Here is a 26,032-nt window from a genome sequence, read left to right as displayed (position 1 = left end):
ATTGTCTCAAAGGTCGCGCCGGCTTAGTCGCTTGCAGGGTTCTCGAGCACCTTCACGACCGTCACCATGGAGGTGTCGCCACTGCAGGTACTGCTCGCGGAAGGGTCGCGTCGCGGGGCCTCAACGCGGCGCGGCATCCCTTCGGCTGCCTGTGAGAGGGGGAGGCGCCTGGGCTGTGGTCCGGCAGAGGCTGACTGGGCGCCGGTGTTCCGCGTCGATCCGGGTCCCCTGGGCTCGGCGTGATCGCGAAGAGGCTGAAACCCCTTTCTCGTGCTAATAGTGAAGTATTATCGGCTAACCTGGCTTCTAAGGTGTGCCGTTGTGTTTCACTGTGTCTAGGAATTCACTTAGTCCTGGAGTAGATCGGTGGGATCATGGTCCGCGTGGGGCTTTAAGCGGCACAGACAGATGCTCTCCTCTTCTACCTGGGGCTGAAAATGGGATTGAACGCCCCTGACCTTGGAAGGTGCAGAGCAAGGCACAGGGTTCCCACTGTGCAGCCGGCAGCCCCGAGGTGCTCAAAATACGTCCCTCCTGTGTTCAAAACGTTAGGTGCCCAAAGGATGGGATCCATAGCCTCCCAAACTGCTGCTGCTGCTGCTGCTGCTGAATTAGAATCTATTATTTGCCTGGGACCTAGTAGGCACTCAGTAAATATGTGTGGAGTAGGTGAAAGAAGGGGGTGTATGCTATTGATGGCGTCTAACACGTAAAAATATTTCCATGTCAGATACACTTGGCAAAATAATATGTCAATTTAAACGGACACCTGGGAACCTGGCTGCAGTTAACTTAAACTGCCATGTTTGTACAAAACGATGTCAACTCCACTGATACCTACTAAAAGGTTGTGATTTGTTATAGTGTGTGTAAGCAGATCACTATGACAGGTGTTTTGTTTATGGTTTCTGATAAACCTGTGACTCAAAATACCTTCTCTTCAATTTTTAAAAAATTGCCAGCCTGTAAATGACAATATGCAAGTCAACAAAACAAAGAAAAATGAAGATGCTAAGAAAAGACTGTCTATTGAAAGAATCTATCAAAAGAAGACACAACTGGAACATATTCTGCTCCGCCCAGACACCTACATTGGCTCTGTGGAATCAGTGACCCAGGTAAAACCAAGCTAATTAAATGCAGTTACTAAGTAGTTAAAATGTGTACTTTTCCAGGTTAATTTTCTGTACTTCATGTACTTGGAGTGTCACTGGAACTGGCCTAATCTATCATGTATATTGTCCTACTAATCCAGAAGACTTTACAGTCATCATGATGATAAAATAGAATAAGTATATGGTCAAAGTAACCATATTTCTTTGCCTTATTTCCAGCAAATGTGGGTTTACGATGAAGATATTGGCATTAACTGTAGGGAAGTCACTTTTGTTCCTGGTTTGTACAAAATCTTTGATGAGATTCTAGGTGAGTGTATTCTTTTTTTTTTTTTTTAAACATCTTTATTGGAATATAATTGCTTTACAATGTTGTGTTAGTTTCTGCTGTATAACAAAGTCAATCAGCTATATGCAGGTGAGTATATTCTTTAATACAAAGATCCACTGGTCAGATCCTTCCTAAGAAGTATCATTCCTAGCAAACCCTCTGTAGCCAGAAATCCTATCCTTTCAAACAACAGTTGGCAAAGGTGAGGCAGTCTACTGGAATCTAGGAAGCTGACTTCTTTCCTAGAAACAGGCCTATAAATAAAAATTGCTAAATGAATACCTCATTAATGTTATTCCTGTGCTGCTTGAGATTTTTTCCTTTTTTTAAAAATTGCTAAATGAATACCTCATTAATGTTATTCCTGTGCTGCTTGAGATTTTTTTCTTTTTATGTCTTAGAGTTAAAGGGTGTTTTTTAAAATACTTTAATTTTTGACCAATGTGTATTTTATCTTCTTTCAGTCAATGCTGCAGACAACAAACAAAGGGACCCAAAAATGTCTTGTATTAGAGTCACAATTGACCCGTAAGTCTCTTGCTTAGTCTTTTGTTTTTTATAGCTCATTGTTACTGTTAGTTGCATTTACTTTGATTTATAGTAAAGTTGGCTTTTTTTTAAATGGGAGTTTGCAAAAGTGCAGAAAGGTAGAAGGCTAAAATGAACAATCTATGATACCTACAATCTAGATCCAACAGTTATCAACACTTTGCCATATTTGCTCCATCTATATTTTTTCTGAATCATTTCAAAATAAATTACAGACATTATGATACTTCATCCCTAAATATTTTAGTAAGTATCTCCACTAACTGCTCTAAGTATTCTGGAGTCTATAGCTGTAACTTTTTCTCATGATGCTATTCAAATAGTAAACCAGCAGGTGGTGATAGAGAATAATTTGATCTAACATTTCTGCTCATACATGTCCCCCTTTGTGGGTAGTCAGGGTGTTGCTTCCCCTTGTTGTTAGCCTGATGAGTTATAACATAAACTATACTTTAGGCTCTTTTTGGGAAATGTGTTAATGATGTACTCAAATGCTCCTAAGGACTTGATATCATAGTCTTTTAAAAAATGTTAAGCTAGATTTAATTAGTCTTTTTTGTAGATAATACTCAGTACTATTTGTAATAAGAACCATAGTGTGTTTCCGGTTATAACTAAAATATATTATCTTCTGAGAATCAAAATAACTAGGAGATAAGTAAGTCCAAATAAGTTTTTAGCATTTTATTGGTGAGCAGGGAAGTTTACAATTAATAATGCCCTTTCATATTTGTTTTGCAATGTACTTTGTTGGGTGGGAAAGCTAAGGGTGCTGGGACAGTACAGATGATCCCCTTAAAAGTGATATAATAATATTGTTTCCAAATTTTGTCCTTTTCTTTCCATTGGGCATAAATCATTTCCCTTTGTTTATCCTAACATTTTTAAATTTCCTATTTTTTCAATATTATCAGTGTCTGCCCAGGTGTTGGAAAAGGATTGATTTTTTTTTTTCTCTTGGCTCCTATTTCAGGAGTGGTAGGAACTAAGCATGCTGAAGTTCAAAAGGTATATATGAAAAAGAGTCATAAAGAAATTGAGACTTGTGAACTCATGTATTTTAGAGATGATAATATTTAAATATTAAAAAATATTAAGCACTAGTTTAACATCTGTTTTATAAAAAAATTTTTCACTCTTCTTTTCTTAGGGAGAATAATTTAATTAGTATATGGAATAATGGAAAAGGTATTCCTGTTGTTGAACACAAAGTTGAGAAGATGTATGTCCCAGCTCTCATCTTTGGACAACTCCTAACTTCTAGTAACTATGATGATGAAGAAAAGAAAGTAACAGGTAGAGTATTGAGGAAAATAAAAAACATATTTGTTGCTGAAAAAAAATACATCTTTTAAATGACTGTCTGTGGCATAAAGGTTAAAAGCATGGAAATAAATCTCTGTAATTGAATAACATTGCCAGTGATTAAGAAATAAAGCTGTTAATGAGATAAGAACAATTAAATAGTATTTTGCATTTATTTGCCCAGGTGGTCGAAATGGCTATGGAGCCAAATTGTGTAATATATTCAGTACCAAATTTACTGTGGAAACAGCCAGTAGAGAATACAAGAAAATGTTCAAACAGGCAAGTAAATAGGTATCTTGTGCCTTGATTATAAATTGTACTATAGCAATTTATAGTGGTATTAATGGTTTAACATAATTTATAAGCTATTACATCATGGGAAATTATTCATAAACATATATTGGGGGGGTTGGAGGGTTTTTTGGTGTTTGTTTGTTTGGGGGTTTTTTTTAGGACTTGTAAATTTGTGTTATTTAGTTCTAGTTTGTGAGATTACTTGAATTTTTTCCTCTCTCCTCTATTCTTTATTTCCATAGACATGGATGGATAACATGGGGAGAGCTGGTGAGATGGAACTCAAGCCCTTTAGTGGAGAAGATTATACATGTATTACCTTCCACCCTGATTTGTCTAAGTTTAAAATGCAAAGCCTAGACAAAGATATTGTTGCACTGATGGTTAGAAGAGCATATGATATTGCTGGATCCACTAAAGATGTCAAGGTCTTTCTCAATGGAAATAAGCTTCCAGTAAGTACTTTCCTGGGTGTGGGCAATGAGGGACTATTGTGATCATTGTCAAAGGCAATGCTGATTTTTATTTTTCCATCCCATATATTTTTCTTAACCACTTCTCAAATATGTTCCTGTAAAGAAAACATTATGCTACGTTTTTTAAAATCAGTTAGCTCATTTTAAGTTCACTAAAGTCTTTCTCAAAGAATCTCCTAAATAAATCCTTCTGTGTCTTTTAATGACCATCCTCTTATGCCCATCAGTGAACACCATTTCATTAGTTTTGAAAAATCTTTACAATCTACTTTTTAATTTACTTTAAATAAATTTTTAATATTATTATTTTTAATTCCTGTTTAGATAAAAGGATTCCGTAGCTATGTAGATATGTATCTGAAGGATAAGGTAGATGAAACTGGCAATCCACTGAAAATTATCCACGAACAAGTAAACCCCAGGTGGGAAGTGTGCTTAACAATGAGTGAAAAGGGCTTTCAGCAAATCAGCTTTGTCAACAGCATTGCCACTTCCAAGGTAATTTTATTTTTGAATTATTAATCATGATTTACTTTTACATATAAGTATTATTGATTTAAATATATAAAATGAACTTGAATATTTGGCTACCTTGGCATAAAGGAAGCTAAATTAGATTTCTTTTAATGTTTTATTATTATAATTTTGAGGGCAATGAATTTACAGTTTGGTATTTTTCCTCATTAGGGTGGCAGACATGTTGATTATGTAGCTGATCAGATTGTGACTAAACTTGTTGATGTTGTGAAGAAAAAGAACAAGGGTGGTGTTGCAGTAAAAGCACATCAGGTATGATACTTTAACACAGTGTTCTTTTTCGAAAGTCAAGAAAGAAGAGAAAGGCTATAAATAAAACATGACTAAGTTTTTAGTGATTTATTATCAACTTTTACTGCAGGTAAAAAATCACATGTGGATTTTTGTGAATGCCTTAATTGAAAACCCAACCTTCGACTCCCAGACAAAAGAGAACATGACTTTACAAGTCAAGAGCTTTGGATCAACATGCCAACTGAGTGAAAAATTCATCAAAGCTGTGAGTACTTAGGGGGAAATAAAAAATAGAAGCACCTTCCTTTATTTTCCATTGCCCTTCTCAGCCCTGCAGAAATAAAGCTTCCTCCCACATGTCTTCTCACTCTGAAAAGGAAATAAAAAAACAACTCTTACCTCTTACCAGGTCTTACCAAGCCCTTAATTACCATCTATATACCATCTATATTTACCCATTACATGTCACCAGTTTAGATCACTTCTGAATTTAACCCATCTAACTACTTACCAAGCATTGAATGCCTAAAGTTGCTCTCAGTGGACACATCCAAAACTGAATTAGTTCTCTCCGTACTAACTGATCGCCATACAAGGAACTCCCCCACCCCCAGAAAACAAAACTATTTCCTGTTTTAGTCAAAGGCCCCAACTAACCACTGGGTTGCATAAATCTAAATCCAAATTCCTTAATTTGGCCTGCAAGACCCTGCCATTTCCAGCCTCATCTCAGTACCACTTTTCCTACGTTATCTAAGCTTCACTTCTACTGGCTTTAAATTACTCAAAAGCAGAGTACTCTTCCCCTCCTTAGAGCTTTTTCACATTTCAGGCAGAGGATTACTCTGCCTGAAATGCTTTACACTTGGCTATTTTAAGTCTCTTTTTTTTTTTTTTTTTTTAAATATTTATTTATTTATTTATTTTGGCTGTGCCGGGTCTTAGTTGTGGCACGTGGGATCTTCACTGCGGTATGCAGGATCTTTAGTTGCAGCATGCGAATCTTTAGTTGCAGCATGCAGACTTCTTAGGTGCGGCATGCAGACTCTAGATGCAGCATGTATGCAGGATCTAGTTCCCTGACCAGGGATCGAACCCAAGGCCCCTGCATTGGGAGCGCAGAGTCTTACCCACTGGACCAAAGGGAAGTCCCCAACTACTTTAGGTCTTAAATGTCATTTCCTCAGGAAAGCCTTTACTTTCTACTTCTTTCCCTAAGTTTGTTCCCATATAACACTGGACATACATTACTATATGTAACATGCTTTTCACTTATCTGTAACACCTGTCACACTTGTAATTTCTCATTTTATTTCTGTCTTCCTTGTTGTAAACTAAACTCCTTGAGGACAAGGACCATGTCTAATTTGTTTTAACCAATAGATCTCCACATGCAGCTCAGTGCCTGGCACAATATAAGTATGTAGTCAGTAAATATTTATTGAATGAATGAACCCAAAGGAACCAGCTCCCTCAGTAGTGGTAACCTGAGACAGGAAGATGTGCCACCCTCTATCCAGACATTACTTTTCTACCTCTTTTCATCTTTGAATTCTTTTTATTTTTGTGTGAGCTCATTTGTACTCTAGATTTCTGACAGAACTCTTCTTCCTTAACGTGAATCCTCTCATTTTCAGGCAACTGGCTGTGGTATTGTAGAAAGCATACTAAATTGGGTGAAATTTAAGGCCCAAATCCAGTTAAACAAGAAGTGTTCAGCTGTAAAACATAACAGAATCAAAGGAATTCCCAAACTTGATGATGCCAATGATGCAGGTACACATTTAATAATGTTTCCAAACTTTAAATCTTGTAGTTGTTATTTGTTTTATTCATTAACAGCATACTGTGGATATTTTCCCCTTGACACTTAATATTCAATGGAATATTTGTACTTTGTTAAAAATCAACCAGTTCCCTGTTATTGAACACTTGGGTCATTTCAATTTTTAGCTGTTAAAAATAGTGTTGAGATGATTATTTTGGGGTATAAAACAAGAATGTTTCTACAGTAATCTATTACCTAATATAGAGGAGAAAAAAGTCTTCTCAACCTTCTTAGGTCCCTGGCTATCTCTGAAAATTAAACTGACAAAGACAGATTAACAGGAAAAAAGCATGTGAATTTATTTAATATGGTTTTTTGTGACACCAGAACATTGTAAGGAAATGCAGACCCAAAGAAATGGTTAAACCTAAGTGGTTTTATGCTAGCTTTGATGAAGAATGGAAAGTTGTAGAAAGACATGATAGCACAATGATTATGAGCTAAGTATAGTAAACTTGGGGAAACTTAGCAAGGCCTTTTCATCCAGATTCTTCTTGGTGACCGTCAATCTTGGATTAGAATATTCCTTTCCTCCGGGTATAAAGAGGGCATCTCCTCATGAGGGTCTTACGACATGCTTCAGGGGCAAAGTTTAACAGGGAGGTCAGAGAGATCTTTCTGCTTCTACCATTTTCTCAAAACTCCCTCAGCTTAAGATATTCAGTATGCCAAGGTGCCATATTTTAGGGTAGCATGTCTTAAACCTCATCACTAACAAATATATTAAATGTAATATAATTAAATGAATGTTTAGCAACAGTATAATTGTCATGAGAAATTAGTCTAAGAAACTAAGACTTTATTAACTTACAAACTTTAGCTAAACTATGTATCTAATTACTTAGCTCCATTTGACTCGTCAGCCAACTTGTTATGAATTGTAAATTATTTGTGTTTTATCACATGTCTGAGTTAGTATATTTGAGGTTGAACTAAATGCTAATATTAATTTGTTTATTTTAGGAGGCCGAAACTCTACTGAGTGTACACTTATCCTGACAGAGGGAGACTCAGCTAAAACTTTGGCTGTTTCAGGCCTTGGTGTGGTTGGGAGAGACAAGTACGGGGTTTTCCCTCTTAGAGGAAAACTGCTTAATGTTCGAGAAGCTTCTCATAAACAGGTAGAATACATAAAAACTATCTTCAGAATCTAAATCTAGTTTTATAATGCAGGACTTCATGCTTGTATTTCATTCCTTTATTGGGCATTTTGAAATATATCTTGGATTTTTTTTGTTATTTTAGGAAATTGGGTACACTGTAGCATATCTTAACAGATCTTTCTGACTTACTGAAGTATAGGCTAATATACTCAAAATACTGGAGTTCAAGAAAACCCAAGCAACATATACTGTTGTAATTCTTTGTTCTTTTAAAGTTTATAAACAAAATAGTACTTTTTTGGCTATACATCCATTTCAGATAATGGAAAATGCTGAAATTAACAATATAATCAAGATTGTGGGTCTTCAGTACAAGAAAAACTATGAAGATGAAGATTCATTGAAGACTCTGCGTTATGGGAAGATAATGATTATGACAGATCAGGTCAGATTTGTTACCAAATATTTTAAATTTCTAAATTTTACTTATTTATTTATTTTTGGCTGTGTTGGGTCTTCGTTGCTGCGCGCTGGCTTTCTCTAGTTGCAGCAAGCAGGGGCTACTCTTCGTTGCAGTGCGCAGGCTTCTCATTGCGGTGGCTTCTCTTGTTGTGGAGCACGGGCTCTAGGTACGTGGGCTTCAGTAGTTGTGGCACACGGGCTCAGTAGTTGTGGCGCATGGGCTTAGTTGCTCTGTGGCATGTGGGATCTTCCGGGACCAGGGCTCAAACCCGTGTCCCCTGCACTGACAGGCGGATTCTTAACCACTGTACCACCAGGGAAGCCCAATAGCAAATATTTTAGATTGTTAACCTAAATTAAACACATCTTATTGTTGCATTGCTTTTCTGCCATGAAAGGAAATTACTTAACTTGGAGCTTTGTTCATTATTTTTAATCCACATCTAATAAGATATATTATGTATGTATTTTATGTATATTATATATATAGGTTAAGTGAGTTTGAATTTGAATAGCCTTTTTTTAATCCCCATAGAAAAAATTTTGAGAAATTACCAGTAAGTTAATCATAATTTTTTTAGTTTCTAAACAATTCTTTTGCGTTTTGGCTTTCCAAATATTTCTAGGACCAAGACGGTTCCCATATCAAAGGCTTGCTGATTAATTTTATCCATCATAACTGGCCCTCTCTTCTGCGACATCGTTTTCTGGAAGAATTTATCACTCCCATTGTAAAGGTATACTAATTTCTAAGATACCATAATGGATATTTTAAGGCCCTACTCCTCAACCCTGGATACACATATAACCCCAGTGATGTATGATGGTATGCAGGGGACCCAGAAGTGTGGAAAGCCACAGCAATGTGTTTTTTTACCTCAGGTGTCTAAAAACAAGCAAGAAATGGCATTCTATAGCCTTCCTGAGTTTGAAGAATGGAAGAGTTCTATGCCAAATCATAAAAAATGGAAAGTCAAGTATTACAAAGGTTTGTAATGAAACTCACATAGAACTTCTCATTTTGTTATATACCATTGTACAATATTATATGGAGTAACTTGGTGTTCTTGGTTTTGTAGGTTTGGGCACCAGCACATCAAAAGAAGCTAAAGAGTACTTTGCAGATATGAAAAGACATCGTATCCAATTCAAATATTCAGGTCCTGAAGATGATGCTGCAATCAGCCTGGTGAGTTTGAGTGTATTTCATACATACCTTCTAGTTTTAGAAATCAATGCTTCAACTAGTCAATTGAAACATTTAAATTTTCATATAATAAAATGTTTTATAAAATAGATTGTTTTTAGTAAGCATATCCCAAAGAAAGGAGCCAGATATTTTCGAAACTGAGTTTTGTTGTTTATTTGTTAATTTTTTATAGAAGAAATATTTTGGAACCTATTAGTGCCAGTGACATCTTTTTCATCTTCTAATTTGTAGGCCTTTAGCAAAAAACAGATAGATGATCGAAAGGAATGGTTAACTCATTTCATGGAAGATAGAAGGCAACGAAAGTTACTTGGCCTTCCTGAGGTAAAAAAATTTTAAATATATCCCACAAAATGTACTATTTATTACCTTTAGAATTGACATTATAGCAAATTAAAGTTACTGAATAATAAGTACCTCAGTAAAAAAGTTAACAGATAACTATTTATAAATATCCTTATTCTTATTTAGACTGCTGCATAAATGTATTGGACCTGAAAGAAACTACAGAGTCAATGCACTTTTTTCCTGATTGTGCAGCAATTAAATTTGTTTTGTCTTTAAAACATATAAAATACTTCATAATTCTTTGCTTTTGAGGGACTTAACAATTATAATAGAAGTGATAATGCTAACATGTGTCTTTGTTTCATTTTTGTATTAAGCATTGTTAAGACCAGTGATATTTTTTATTTTAAACTAGATCATGTAATACTCTCTTTGGTTCCTCAGGATTACTTATATGGGCAAACTACCACATATCTGACATACAATGACTTCATAAACAAGGAACTTATCCTGTTCTCAAATTCTGATAATGAGAGGTCTATCCCATCTATGGTGGATGGTGAGTTCTATTTTTATCATAAGATGGAAATCAATGCCCAGAAATGGTTAATTTGAGGATATTAATATTTGCACTTCTTTCATTTTAAAGGTTTGAAACCAGGTCAGAGAAAGGTTTTGTTTACATGTTTCAAACGGAATGACAAGCGAGAGGTGAAGGTTGCCCAGTTAGCTGGGTCAGTAGCTGAGATGTCCTCTTATCATCATGGTGAGGTAAACACATAATCTGTAATGTTTCCAGAAAGCATTATAGCAGAAATACCTGCAAAGTCATTCTCCAAACAGCTGATGAAAGTATAAGCTATACATCCATAGTAGAGAACAATGTGGTGAAAGATATCAAACTATAAAATTGCTTATTTTTTGACCTAACAAATCTGTTTATAAAAATAATGTTCCTGAAAGGATACTATAATAGATCAAAAGATATGCAAGGATCTATGTTCAAAGAGATTTAGTGATGTTTGCTATAACTTTGTTATGCCAAAATTTAGACATGGAAAGTGTCCATCAATTGGAAAATTATTATAAATTATGACACATCTATGCATGGAATCAGTGATATAACTTAAGTAAATCTATATGTACTAACATTGAAGAATGTCCATGTCCTATTGTCAGGTGAGGGAAAAGAAAAAAGAGGCAGAATAATACTTAAAGGAAGGGTATACTCCAAATTGCTAACTTTGGTTATCACTGGGAATTGGAAAGGGCACCTTTCCAATTTTTCATATATGTCTAAATTGTTTGACTTTATATCAATACAAACATACACCTATTCATTTTTTATTTTGTAATTGAAATTGCTTTTTTTTGCATTTATTATGTAAAACAGTTTTAAAGAATTAGATTGTCTATAAGTTTCTAGAACTTTAAAGGTAATGATTGTCTTGCTTATTGCTTCAATCAAAATATAGCAGGTACTCAATAAGTGTTCACATAATAAACATTTGTTGAATGCTTACCATGTACCAAGTATACAAAGATAAATCATACATGTTCTCTAGCTTTAAGGTATAATCACAGTTTAACCAGAGGACTATATCTCACACACACACACACACACACACACACCCCTATGGAATAGAGTGATACATGCTAGAATAGAAATGAGCAAAGTGTTTAACACAAAGGAGGAAATATTTCATTCTGCTGAGGGTGAATAGAGGAGGTATACCTTCAAGGTTGAGTAGGACTTGATAGAAATAACTGGAAGGCAAGATCCCTGAACTTGGAGCCAGAATTCTTAGGTTTAAGGTACTACTTCTGCCATGTATTTATCTGGGAAAAGCCAATAAATATCTACACTTCATAAAACCTTACAGGATTATAGTGAAACACACTCATAATAACAAACATGTTATTATTGAGAGACTACAGATTAGATTAATGAATCTTTTTCCCCCCACCCACAGATGTCACTAATGATGACCATTATCAATTTGGCTCAGAACTTTGTGGGTAGCAATAATCTGAACCTCTTGCAGCCCATTGGTCAGTTTGGTACCAGGCTGCATGGTGGCAAGGATTCTGCTAGTCCTCGATACATCTTCACAATGCTCAGGTGGGTATGCTTCCGATTTTTTGTGAATTGCCATTTCCAATTTTGAAGTATTGTGAGATTTAGTTGACCAAAAATAGAAAAATCCAGTTAATCGGAAAATAGATTTTTGATGCAGATGCTTGGATTATTAATTGTTTAAAACTAGCTCTTTAAAGTTTAACTGTGCTACTCTTTGCAATGAGTAGAAAGTCAAAATTCTATTTCAGTTTGATAGCTTAGCCTTTGTATCCCTTAGAAGTATTGTTTCCTTGCCAAACTATAAATGTTTTTGCTCCCATTTCTTTTATTTTCTTCTCTTTCTCCATATAGAGCTATGGTTCTCAATCAGGGTAGATTTTACCCTTCAGGGGACATGTGGCAATGTCTGGAGACATTTTTGATTGTCATGACTAGGGAACCATGCCACTGGCATCTAGTGAGCAGAGGCCAGGGATATTGCTAAACATTCTGTAATGCACAGGGCAGCACCCCCACGGCAAAGAACAAAGATGGCAGTAGTGCCGAGGTTGGGAAACCCTGTAGAGCTTGAGCCGGAGTAAAGAAGAACTTGATTCTTCTTAAATACCACAAGTTGAAATTTTACTTCCTTTACAAGTCTATGGAAAGTACATTATGAGTGGTCAATTTTCACCTGTCATCTTATTCAGCTTTTCAACAGCATAGGGTACGGTAATCACTCCATCCTTGAAAGTCTTTTGTCCTCCAAGACACCAGACTGTTGGTTCTCCTCCCTATTAGTCTTCACTGGGTCCTTCTCATCTTCCCAACCTCCAAATACTGGCCTGCCCTAGGGCTCCTTCATCAGACCTCTTTCCACTAACTATACTGCCTTCCCATCCATGGATGGTACCTCGTACATCCAGTCTCATAGCTCCAGCCCTACCCTCTAAATTTCATGTCCCCTCTCAACATTTACTACTTGGATGTCTAATAAGTATCTCAAACGTAAGTTCAAAACCATATCCTTAGTCCCTGTCTCAGTAAATGGAAAGCCATCCTTCTAATTCTCAGGCTCAAAATTTGGAGTTACCTTTGACTCCTTTTCTCCACACTTGCATCCCTGTGGGCTCCACATTGGAAAAATATTAAGCCACCCCATTCGTTATATTCATACAGACTATTATAGTCTACCATTCTTCTTTCTTTTGGCAGCCAATTGATTTTTTAAAATAGGTTACTCTGGTTCAGAACCTTCCAACTTCTTCATTCAGAGAAAAACTAAAGCCCTGTTTTAGCAAACCAGACCCTATATGATATGTGCTCCCACTCCCCATGTCTTTTGATTCCATCTCCTACTATCTCTGCTTCAAACACACCTGGCCCCTTTGCCTATAGTCAAACATGCCTTCAGGGCCTCTGACTTACTGGTCCCTCTGCTTGCAGTACTCTTTCTCTCAGTTTCTTCTCTGCTCAAATGTTATCCTATCAGAAAGTGCTTACCGTTCCTTAGCATCCCCTCAGTCAATCTTGGCTACTTTATTTTTCTATTTAGCATTTACCGTACCGCCTGACAAAATGCCTGTACTAGAATAGCTCCCTGTACTGAGCTCCTTGAAGACTGAGACTGTATATCTGCAGTGCCTGGCATGTAGAAAGTACTCAATAAATAATATTGGTAAATGAATATTAGTCAGCAAGTAAAGCCAAAGTAATTTTCATGTATATATCTGAGATAACATATGTTCTTTCCATGAAAGTTGTGTCATAGCCAATATTTTTCTAAAATAACATTCTTTGTTTTCTTTAGCCCTTTGGCTCGGTTGTTATTTCCACCAAAAGATGATCACACGTTAAAGTTTTTATATGATGACAACCAACGTGTTGAGCCTGAATGGTACATTCCTATTATACCCATGGTGCTGATAAATGGCGCTGAAGGGATTGGTACTGGCTGGTCCTGCAAAATCCCCAACTTTGATGTTCGTGAAGTTGTGAATAACATCAGACTTTTGATGGATGGAGAAGAACCTTTGCCAATGGTAACTATTCTGTGGTACTAGGAACCTTATTAGTTTTCCTCTGGTTTCAATTCAGCAGATGATATGGTTAAAGAGGACACAAATAGAAAATTTATTTCATGCTTAATGTTAGTTAGATTTATTGTTTAATGCCGTTGGGATTTGTTTTAGTATCACATTTAGAAAATATTCTGTTTTAAAATACCAATTTAGCTTCCAAGTTACAAGAACTTCAAGGGTACTATTGACGAGCTGGCTCCAAATCAATATGTGATTAGTGGTGAAGTGGCTATTCTTAATTCTACAACCATTGAAATCTCAGAGCTTCCCATCAGAACATGGACCCAGGTAAGTAATTATGGTTTTCTTTTTTGATTTTTGTGATCGGGGAAACATTTTTTATACTGATGTTTGTTGAATATTCAGGAGCCTATGTCTGAGAAACTTACAAAAGGATTATTTCTTTCTTCAGACATATAAAGAACAGGTTCTAGAACCCATGTTGAATGGCACTGAGAAGACACCCCCTCTGATAACAGATTATAGGGAATACCACACAGACACCACTGTGAAGTTTGTTGTGAAGATGACTGAAGAAAAACTGGCAGAGGCAGAGAGAGTTGGACTACACAAAGTCTTCAAACTCCAAACTAGTCTCACATGCAACTCTATGGTATGTCTTGTTTCATGAGAAATATGTATGTTTCCATTTATATTAAAGACTATTATCAATTTTAAAAGGATATCTTAGGCTACTTTTACAGTTTCAAAGAATAAAGTCATTTCTCTAAAACCATTAATGTTTAGCCAATTTATCTGTTGTTGACTCTAATCTTGTTTTTCTTTTCTAGGTGCTTTTTGACCACGTAGGCTGTTTAAAGAAATACGACACAGTGTTGGATATTCTAAGAGACTTCTTTGAACTCAGGCTTAAATATTATGGATTAAGAAAAGAATGGCTTCTAGGAATGCTTGGCGCTGAATCTGCTAAACTGAATAATCAGGCTCGCTTTATCTTAGAGAAAATAGATGGCAAAATAATCATTGGTATGTTTTTGGAACAATAACTTCCTGTACTAAAATCACTATCGTGCCTCACTTCCTTTAAACATTTTTGGTGAGAGGGATGATGGGGAGGGCGGGCAAAATCCGTTTATTTCCACTGGTTACACGTACAAGTACTTCTTTCAAATACCTAAATAAGCATTTATAGTTTAAAAGAGATAGCTTTTCCTAGATTGAGCATCGTGAGAAATCAAGATTTAGTTAACATTTAGACAGGAAGAGAACAGAGAGCTAGAAGAGGTCCCTGTGTAAACTGATTGATAAAGAGCAGAGATAAGTCTGATAGAAAAACAAAAAAAGGAAGGAGGATTTTAAATGACTTATAAGTAAATGGTATACTCAAGACTGAAAGTCATGTCTAAGGGAATTTTTTTAAGACATTCTAGAAGCAACTAAATCAGAGTTTAAGTAACCAGGAAGAAAACAGTTTTTTTTTTTTTTCTTTTGTTTATTTTTTATTTTTTTATTAATTTATTTATTTTTGGCTGTGTTGGGTCTTCGTTTCTGTGCGAGGCCTTTGTCTAGTTCCGGCAAGCGGGGGCCACTCTTCATCGCGGTGCGCGGGCCACTCACTGTCGCGGCCTCTCTTGTTGCGGAGCACAGGCTCCAGACGCGCAGGCTCAGTAGCTGCGCCTCACGGGCCCAGTTGCTCCGCGGCATGTGGGATCTTCCCAGACCAGGGCTGGAACCCACGTCCCCTGCATTGACAGGCAGACTCTCAATCACTGCGCCCCCAGGGAAGCCGCCAAGAAAACAGTTTTGACTAAAGCTGGAAGGTTAAAAGAAATGGCCCAGCTCTGGCCAGAGTAAACTAGAAAAGCCAGGTAACTATGGTTTGTAGTAGCAAGTCCCAAAACATGACAACACAAGTTACCAGTGATCACAGGATCATTTTCTAATGGTACATGAAAATGTTTAACTTACTTAGTTACATGTTCATTTTCATGGATATTTTAAAATATAATAACAATGGCATATCAATCCCCTAATTTCACAGATATTATTGCTTAAGACAAAGCTAAAATAAGTAATATTGGATATAACTCAAAGAAAAATAAAAAGTAAAGATTGTATTTAGTTGACTGGAATTTAGGAAATACTAGAGACTATCCAGTCTTCTTGAGGAGTAAATATAAAGGGCCTAAAAGTGTGACCTATATCAAGTTAATTGATGAAAGGTGGTACTCGAAACCTCACTCTATTATAGCTAGTAACTCTCAGTGTCCCTCAAAGTCTAATAAATTGACTGCAGTAAACATTGGGAGAGGGGTGCTATAGAAAAAAGGGAACAAATGCATTATAGGGGACTATAATCAAGAGAAATCAATGTCTGAATGGGTGGCACTAAAAACTTGCCCACTTGGGTGTTGAAATTAAAAGACCAGGGAGGAGACTTCCCTGGTGGCGCAGTGGTTACGAATCCTCCTGCCAATGCAGGGGACATGGTTTCAAGCCCTGGTCCGGGAAGATCCCACATGCCGCGGAGCAACTAAGCCCATGCGCCACAACTACTGAGCCTGCGCTCTAGAGCTCGCAAGCCACAACTACTGAGCCTGCGTGCCACAACTACTGAAGCCCATGTGCCTAGAGCCCGTGCTCCGCAACAAGAGAAGCCACCGCAATGAGAAGCCCGCACACCGCAACGAAGAGTAGCCCCCACTCGCCGCAACTAGAGAAAGCCCGTGCGCAGCAGTGAAGACCCAACACAGCCAAAAATAAATAATAAATAAATAAATTTTTAAAATAAATAAATAAAAGACCAGGGAATATAATTGAGGTCAATATTTATCAGAAATAAAGGTTTTGATTGTCTTCTGTTATTCTGAGTTATGATTAAGTCACTACCTCATATATGATTTGACTGCCCCCTTGTGGTAATTTACATTTGTCAGTGGTTTAGGGAGCCGACTTGACTATCCACCAGGATGTACAAATTTATGCAAGAAGACAGTTTAATCTCCAGTTTTAATCTTTTCACTTAATATGGTAAAACCTTATCCCTTTCCTAAAAAATTGCTCAAAACTACTATCTCTGTTCACATTTGTTTAAACAGAAAACAAGCCTAAGAAAGAATTAATTAAAGTTCTGATTCAAAGAGGTTATGATTCGGATCCTGTGAAGGCTTGGAAAGAAGCCCAGCAAAAGGTAATTTCTTGGTTAGCATTTTCTGTATTATTGAAGACTATGTATAGTCTAATGTCTATGTTTCACATTTCCTATTAAAGCTACATTTTAATTTCTCCTTTAGGTTCCAGATGAAGAAGAAAATGAAGAGAGTGACAATGAAAAGGAAACTGCAAAGAGTGACTCTGTAACAGATTCTGGACCAACCTTCAACTACCTTCTTGATATGCCTCTTTGGTATCTAACCAAGGAAAAGAAAGATGAACTGTGCAAACTAAGAAATGAAAAAGTGAGTTGTTGATGGATAGTACATGTTGCTTGGTTGTATTCTAATGGTGAAAGTAAATTGTGTGCTTTGGGAAAACGCTGTTTATGCACATAAATTAACTTAATTTTCTGACTATCTTATGAAGGAGCAAGAGCTAGAAACATTAAAGAGAAAGAGTCCATCAGATTTGTGGAAAGAAGACTTGGCTGCTTTTATTGAAGAGCTGGAGGTGTGTAGTTTATAATGCCTGTGTTAGAATTTTTATTAATGAAATAATGTATTCTAGCAATATACCTCTTTGTCAAGAAATTTCACAATTGGCAATAGAAAGAATATAGGAGGCATGGAGATACATTCCAAGATAACACATAAAATAACAGATTGTTAGAAACTAGTTAGAATAAAGTAAATGGTGCCAAGAAACATACTACCTAGAAGTTTTTGGACAAAGACGGGAAAGAGCAGGAGTTGATTTTTGACCTATTGGGACTGAGAAGATAAAGAGAATTCAAACGCGGAAGAAAACCAGCCCAGTCCCTCAAGTAAACCTGAAAGGACAAAAACAGTTTCCTTCAGGGCTAGCTGATCAGTAGTTTCAGGAGATCCTCTGTTACCAAAATTGCTAATGTGGTTTGTTCTCCAGTATTATCTTAACATAAGAAAAAGTATTTCATAAATTAAGATAAAAGGCCTAACATGCAGATTTATATTATTGTACTTCAGTTTGGATGTCCAACTTGTAATCAGTTGATTGGATAAATGTACATTACTGGAATCACATCCTTTCTTATTTCTTAATTGAGTTTACAAAGTGTGCCTTAATGTTGGTGGTATACCTGATAGAACAGCTTATCACAAATTTATGTTAAGATGTAACAAATTGAAATCAGTTTAACCGTTGCCTTTTATTCTGTCCCTATAAAGTGGCATCGATGCTGTAATGTCTTTGTTAGCTTATAAACTTGCTTTCTTATATCAACCTTTTGTAGGCTGTTGAAGCAAAGGAGAAACAAGATGAACAAATAGGACTTCCTGGGAAAGGTGGGAAAGCAAAGGGGAAAAAAACACAAAGGGCAGAAGTTTTGCCTTCTCCATGTGGAAAAAGAGTCATCCCCCAAGTGACCATAGAGATGAAAGCAGAGGCAGAAAAGAAAATTAAAAAAAAAATTAAGGTAATACTCTTGAAAGCATTATACATAAAACACTTTAAATATTTTTCCCCTTAAAATTGAACTAATCATAAAACTTCTAATCCCGTAGTCAAGAATTTATCAACTAATCATAACTTTCCTTTCTTATGAGCCTGATTTTTTTAATGTTTAAGTATCTTGAAAAAGTCATACCCATACCTTTCTTTATTCAGAGCTTTTAGCCAAAATACAAAGAAAAAAAAATCACTCTTTGACCAGATATATATTTGTATATTTGACCTTATATTATTCCAAATAATAAATGGGCAGAACTTAACCATTTTTGTCCTGCTATCCTTTAGAATGAAAATACTGAAGGAAGCCCTCAAGAGGATGGGATGGAAATAGAAGGCCTAAAACAGAGATTAGAAAAGAAACAGAAAAGAGAACCAGGTATTAAAACATTTTAAGGAAAATCATATAGAGTTGAGACTAAATTATGTTTGTTACCTAGTACGTTCCATATAGACATTCAGAAGTTCTTATTGAGGTACATGAAGAAGGGCTATGTCTGAAGTATACTTGAACTTCCCTAACATTGCCCTTGGGATTTGATTCATTTTAGAAGAGATCATTTTGTAATGAAATACTTTGTTGGGATCTAAAGAAAATGTTCAGTTTATTAGATTTCACTTTCTAGCCAGTTATGAGGTTTTCATATATGTAATATATTCATATGTAAAGCTTCTTGAGGACAGTCACCATATCTTAGTCATGTTGTTTTATCCCTAGAGTTCAACACCATGCCTGGGATATACTTAACACTCACTCAGTAAATTAAATAGAAGTAACAATTCTGTTAACCATTTGATTATGCCTTTACTGAATATCTACTTTTTTTTAACTTCTTCATTGAGATATTCACATACCAAATTCATTCACTTAATGTGTACCATTCAGTGGTTTTAGTATACTCAGTTTTAGAACAGTTTCTTGTCCTGGAAATAAACACTGTACCCAATTAGTGGTCACCCCCCATTTTCTCCCAACTCCCCCTCCCTCTAGGCAACCACCAATTTACTTTCTGTGTCTAGATTTGCCTATTCTGGACATTTCATATGAATGGAATCATATAATATGTTCTTTTGTGGCTGGCTTCTTCACTTAGCATAATGTTTTCAAGGATCATCCATGTAGTAACACGTATCAATACTTCATTCTATTTTGTTGCCAAATAGTTTTTCATTGTATGAATATACCACATTATATTTATTTGTTCATCAGCTGCTAGATATTTGGATTGTTTCCACTTTGGGGCTTTTGTATTTCTTTGGCGAAATGTCTATTCAGATCCTTTGCCCATTTTTTAATTGGGTTATTTATCTTTTTATTGTTGAGTTAGTTGTAAGAGTTCTTTATATTCCAGATGCCAGACCTTTATCAGATATATGATTCTCAAATATTTTCTGCCAGCCTGTGTATTATCTTTTCATTTTCTTGATGGTGTCCTTTGAAGCACAAGTTTTTAATTTTGATGAAGTCTAATTTATCTTTTTTTTTTCTTTTGTTGCTCATGTTTTTGGTGTCATATCTAATCTTTTGCCAAATCCAAGGTCATTAAGATTTACCCCTAGGGTATTCCCTGGCAGTCTAGTGGTTAGGACTCCATGCTTTCATTGCTATGGGCCCGGGTTCAATCCCTAGTTGGGGAACTAAGATCCCACAAGCCGCACGGCATGGCGAAAAAGAAAAAAAGAAAAGATTTACCCCTTATTTTCTTCTAAGAGTTTTTAGTTTTAGCTCTTACATTTAGGTAATTTTGAATTAAGTTGTATATGGCATAAGGAAGGGGTCAAACTTCATTCTTTTGCATGTGGATATCCAGTTGACCTAGCACCATATATTGAAAAACCTTCTTCCCTGTTGAATTGTCTTCACCCTTGCCAAAAATCTATTGACCATAAATAATAAGGTTTATTTATGGATTCTTAACTCTATTCCATTGATTGATGTATATGTCTATCCTTGAGTATCTACTTTTGATAGATAACATTCAGTTCTGTGGGGAATACAAAGATGAATAAAACAAATGGAAACATCTTAGTATTAAAAAGAAGTAATAAAAGTATGTTGTGTGTGCTGTGTTGTGGAAAATTATATATTGGCCTTATAATACAGCACATATTTAACTTTAAACCTACCTAGCGACAATTAGCATATAAAACCAATGAATCAGATAAGTATTTTGAGCATTCATGTTTCCCATCACTATCTCAAATCTTGTGAGGACACAAGAAGTGGGGAAGCATGGCACTTACCCTCAAGAGGTTTATCAGGAAAGAAAGGTAAAGCAGTCCATACTAGCCATTGTAGGGATTTAGAGAAAGGTGAGATCAGTGTGGGTACATGTAGATTGTAGAGGCTTTGTGAAAGAGGTAAAACTTGGGTTAGAGTCTTAAAGATTGGGTAAGATTTAGGTATTCTAGACTGGGAGAAGGCAAATGGACATATAATATGCATGGGACAATGAGAAGGCCCCTTAACAGAGTGGAAAATAGTAGAAAATAGTTAAACCAGATTATGGAGAGTTAGAAAACCAGGTTGTTGGAGGTGGGTGGATAAGATTAGATTCAACTAGGAAATATGAAATAAGTAGGTGTATGAAGAAAGAATATGAAGAAAGGACTAAGTCAGATCAATAAGGAGTCTGTCCTTATCTTTGGGCCTAGATGAGGGAAATAAATTGCAAAGGATGGGTATGAGAGACATTGGAGGAAAAGAATTAACAAGACTTAGTGACTTCAAACCTCCTTAACGCAGCCATTAAATGTTCCTCAAGGTTTGGGCCTAGCCATTCTTTTCCCTTTGAGTTGTCTCCCTTGCCTTGACTTCAGCAGTAATCTTCTGTTGATCTTGCATCTGTTCTTGTGCCTTTCCCATCTTCACACTACAGTCTGAGAGAACTCTTTAAAATGCATATCTGGTCATATTGGTTCCCTGTTTAGAACAAAATCCTTAACAAGACCAGCCACTCTCTTGGGACTTCCCCAGTGGTCCAGCAGTTAGACTCCGCCTTCCAATGCAGGGGGCACAGGTTCGATCCCTGGTCGGTCGGGGAACTAAGGTCCCACATGGCGCGAGGTGCAGCCAAAGATTTTTTAAAAAAGACCAGCCACTCTCCCTCTGACTTCTGTTTTCCAGCCATAATGGATTTCTTTCAGTTTCCTAAGTGCACCATGTTTTCTCACAGGGCTTTGTACATGTTATTTCCTAAACTGGAATGATTTGTCATCCGCCTCCCTTCAACTAGTTAACTCAAGCATCTCTTTCTTAGAAAAGCCTCTTATATATATACATATGCATACATACTACATGCCCTGTGTAAACATATATGCCATGTAGGATTATGATTATATATGGGATTAGATGACCAAACTATAAGCTCCACAGAAAGAGGGACTATGTCCTTTTCTGTTCACCATTCTATTCCCAGTACTAGCACAGAGTTCAATAAATATTTGAAGGATGGATGGATGATAGATGGAGAAAAGTGAGTCAAAGAATATGTAAACATGGTTAATTCCTATCTCCCTGCCAGGTACCAAGACAAAGAAACAAACTACATTGCCATTTAAACCAGTCAAGAAAGCCAAAAAGAGAAACCCCTGGTCTGATTCGGAATCAGATATGAGCAGTAACGAAAGTAATTTTGATGTCCCTCCCCGAGAAAAAGAGCCACGGAGAGCAGCAAGTAAGGAAGAGTGAAGAACATGCTGCATATTCTGAAAGATTTGAATGGGCGATCTATTTCAAGGCACATAATCCCAGAAATTGTTATATCTTAGAGTAGTAATTACATTTTTGAGAAACTAAAACATCTTTTAGAAGATGAAACTGAAGCTTATATCTTCAGGAAATGTTATATTAATCTGTGGATTAAATATTTCTCCTATTATCCTCTTTGATTCTTTGTATATGTATATTTTTCTACCAGCAAAAACCAAATTCACAATGGATTTGGATTCAGATGAAGATTTCTCAGATTTTGATGAAAACGCTCAAGATGAAGATTTTGTCCCATCAGATGCTAGTCCACCTGGGACCAAAACGTCCCCAAAGTAAGTATCCTCTCTCATAGGGATCTTATCATGATGGTTTTTAATAGTTGATGATATATTCTTTGTTGTTTGACACATTTAGACTTGGTCGTCAGGATTTTTTTATTATTATTATTCTAGACATACTAACAAAGAACTGAAGCCACAGAAAAGTGCCACATCAGGTATGTATTTAAGTAAAAATAGTGAGATGTCTGCTTTACTGGAGCACTCAGGTCCACCCGGCCTACATTATCCAAGTCCTGTCTTTGAAAATAAATGTGGGTTCTTGTTAGCATTACATTGATATTGTTCATTAGGTTTAGTTTTGCACATAAATAGGTTCTACATTTAATATACTGAAAGTAATCATTTGCTTGCCAGGTACTATGCTAGGTGCTAGAGATACAAAAAAATACTGTTTGCTCATGAAGAACCCAGAAATTAGAACAGAGTTATAAAAGTGTGTTTGAAATATTCCAGAAAAGTCACAGACTTGGTGTTTAAATAGGAATTCAGAGCAGGGACAAAAGCAGTAAACAGATTTTCATGTATTGCTTATATGTACTATTTTCCTTTCCATTTGAAGTAACGGACCTTAACGCTGATGATGCCAAGGGTAATGTACCACCACCTCCAAGCTCTCCTGCTGCTGATTTCCCAGCTGTAACTAAAACCATAAACCCTGTTCCTAAAAAGAATGTGACAGTGAAGAAGACGGCAGCAAAAAGTGAGCCTCGGTCTTTGAGATGGGTTAATATTGGGATAAACTACTGGCTGCCACAAGTCAGCTTCAATTTTTTATTCCCCAAATTTACTATAGATATTGAAATTAAGCCTTTACCAAATGAAAACAAATCTTTAGATCTTCATAATCAAAATTGCTAGTCAAAAGGTTTAAAAATAGCATGTTTCTCAAAATGCCAGGTGTTAGCTTATTTCTATGACAGGGATGGGAGTTAGAAACAGTTGCAAATGTTTAACATGAAGCATATACCTACAAAAAAATCATATGCTTAAGAATACTTTGATTCTCTAATGCATTTCATCTCTGTTAAGTTGTCTTTTCCTATGTTAAATATAAGCAGTCAACAGGTTGCTAAAGAAGGTTCACTGTGGGAACAATTCAGCTAAGAGTGGCCCTGACAAATGCCTGTGTTCACTTGCAGGTCAGTCTTCCACCTCTACTACAGGGACCAAAAAAAGGGCTGCACCAAAAGGAACCAAAAAGGATCCAGACTTGGATTCTGATGTCTCTAAAAAGCCTAATCCCCCCCAAACCAAGAGTCGCCGCAAGAGGAAGCCGTCCACTTCTGATGATTCCGACTCTAATTTTGAGAAAATGATTTCTAAAGCAGTCACAAGCAAGGTATTTATCCTAGTCAGTCCTTTTGCTGTAGGTATTTTGAAGCACATAACCAAGCTTTGCTCCTAATAATTTGGCACATTTTTAAGGAAATCAATTTAAATCCCATAGTCCATTAGCCTTTTACTCTATGTAGTTTAGTTGTAAAAAAGTTAAATATGCCACTAATTAGTCAATGAGAGAGTTGCCTTCGGTCTATTTCTTTCCTTTCTTTTTTTTTTTTTTTTTTAAATTTATTTATTTATTTTTGGCTGCGTTGGGTCTTCATTGCTGCGCGTGGGCTTTCTCTAGTTGCCGCGAGCAGGGTCTACTCTTCGTTGTAGTACGCGGGCTTCTCATTGCAGTTCTCTTTTGGAGCATGGGCTCTAGGCACGCAGGCTTCAGTAGTTGTGGCATGCGGGATCAGTAGTCATGGCTTGTGGGCTCTAGAGCTTAGGCTCAGTAGTTGCGGTGCACGGGCTTTGTTGCTCCATGGCATGTGGGATCTTCCTGGACCAGGGCTCGAACCTGTGTCCCCTGCATTGGCAGGCGGATATCCTGTGCCACCAGGGAAGCCCCAATTTCTTACTACTCATTAGAAGGTGGAAAACTCCTTGAGTTGTAGTCTGTTGATATATTTTTTGCATCGAAATTCTGCTGTCAGGTTGACACTGTACAAACTACCTGGGCTCTTCTCTTTTAGAAACCCAAGGAGGACAGCGATGACTTCCATCTGGACTTAGACTCAGCTGTGGCTTCTCGGGCAAAATCTGGACGGACAAAAAAACCTATAAAGTACCTCGAAGAATCAGATGAAGATGATCTGTTTTAAAATGTGAGGTGATTATTTTAAGTAATTGTCTTATTGAGCCCAAGACTGGTTTTAAAGTTACGTGAATCTCTCAGTTTCCTCCCCTCTGAATTTAGTTTGGGGAAGGTAGTTTTAATTCAGAACCATCAAAGTGAAGTAGAGCCCAAGTGTCCCTTATCTTTATATAATACTGTCTAAGTAGTGACCATCTCGTGGGATTGTTTTTTTCTCTGCTTTGTATATGTATTGAGTCTGTTTTCTTTTGCCTTTTAAATCTGATTTTAGGTTCTTCTGGCCTCTAGAGACAGTTGCATGGTCACTTCAGCATAATGTAGTTTGACCACTCATTAAGCTAAAATTGGAGCACTTTGACATAAAAGTTTCTACTCTGCCTACTTTCTGTAAATATGAGATACAGCATGATTAATTTCTCTGTTTTATCTTAGTTTCATAGATAATTTTCCATCAGATAGAACTTTATGTAGTTCCAGTACCAAATACTCCTCGCTCAGCCTTTTATGTGCTGAATTTTTAAGCAGTGAAAAATTGTTCATATTCTTCATATCTTTTTGAATAAGCTGAAGAAAAACACCGTGGCTGTGTCTATATAACCTCAACACAGTCAATCAGATGAAGAAAATTAGACCCTAAGTTGAGATTATCTCAACTCTTGACTTATCCCCTCTGGCTGCCTGTGAGTCTGAATCTCCCAAGGAACAAATTTCTAGGAGGCACTAGATTGCAGAAGAGTCGGGGACAGCATTCTCTCAAAGATCTTATATATTGATGCCATACTCAGCAGTGGGCTGTTACATCCAATTTGAGGAAATCTCCATAATTTTCAACTTGTAAGCTTTTTAAGACCTTCCTGCATTCGTTATATGTGTGTGAGTTGAGTGGTGTTATCAATGTTTTTGTAAATATTTACTATGTTTTTCTATTTAGCTTAATTCCAACAATTTTATGCTTTAATAAAATATTGTAGACATTGCAACCCGTGATTGTAGCCCATTTTTCCCCCTGCACTACACTCTTTCCCTTAGTCTAAAATATATCCTTCTTCACTATTCACTGTAAATAGTTTTGAGAACGATTCTGATCATTTTCTGATGTGCCTGCTCCTGGCCATAGTGATAGTTCTGAGAGAGAGGCACCATGACCTAACTGGGGCCATCCAGGTTTATTCCTGAGATTTTTAAACGTGGGTGCTAAATTCATCTCTTCCACACTCAAAAGGCATTGGCCCTACATCAATAAATAACTTTAAATATAAATTTTTTTTTTTAATGATTCCCTACTTTAACAATATTTTGATAAACTAGTCAACTGCTTGATGATATCAATAAGTTATATTGGGGCAACTGGCTAATCATTTA

At 36.5% G+C, this 26,032-nt stretch overlaps 1 protein-coding gene across 1 annotated transcript; it reads left to right on the top strand.

Moving 5' to 3' along the window:
• TOP2A (DNA topoisomerase II alpha) lies at positions 1-25,607 on the top strand. Its single transcript, XM_059906581.1, has 35 exons — positions 1-87; positions 963-1,118; positions 1,335-1,425; positions 1,911-1,974; positions 3,146-3,291; positions 3,485-3,582; positions 3,840-4,052; positions 4,398-4,571; positions 4,761-4,862; positions 4,972-5,109; positions 6,482-6,620; positions 7,636-7,793; positions 8,095-8,220; positions 8,864-8,974; positions 9,120-9,225; positions 9,317-9,426; positions 9,679-9,771; positions 10,180-10,294; positions 10,385-10,506; positions 11,709-11,857; positions 13,605-13,836; positions 14,029-14,163; positions 14,288-14,488; positions 14,667-14,862; positions 16,935-17,026; positions 17,130-17,294; positions 17,419-17,502; positions 18,263-18,445; positions 18,766-18,856; positions 22,002-22,154; positions 22,398-22,521; positions 22,642-22,685; positions 23,090-23,230; positions 23,670-23,869; positions 24,549-25,607. Exons 1-35 carry the CDS (start codon positions 67-69, stop codon positions 24,675-24,677), a joined length of 4,602 nt encoding a protein of 1,533 aa, XP_059762564.1. The 5' UTR covers positions 1-66; the 3' UTR covers positions 24,678-25,607.
• The last annotated feature ends 425 nt before the right edge of the window (positions 25,608-26,032 follow it).

This window comes from Balaenoptera ricei, chromosome 20 (genome assembly GCF_028023285.1).
Source record: "Balaenoptera ricei isolate mBalRic1 chromosome 20, mBalRic1.hap2, whole genome shotgun sequence".
Taxonomy (NCBI): domain Eukaryota; kingdom Metazoa; phylum Chordata; class Mammalia; order Artiodactyla; family Balaenopteridae; genus Balaenoptera; species Balaenoptera ricei.
Note: the sequence above shows the minus strand (reverse complement) of the source record. Positions and strands in the feature narration are given on the sequence as shown.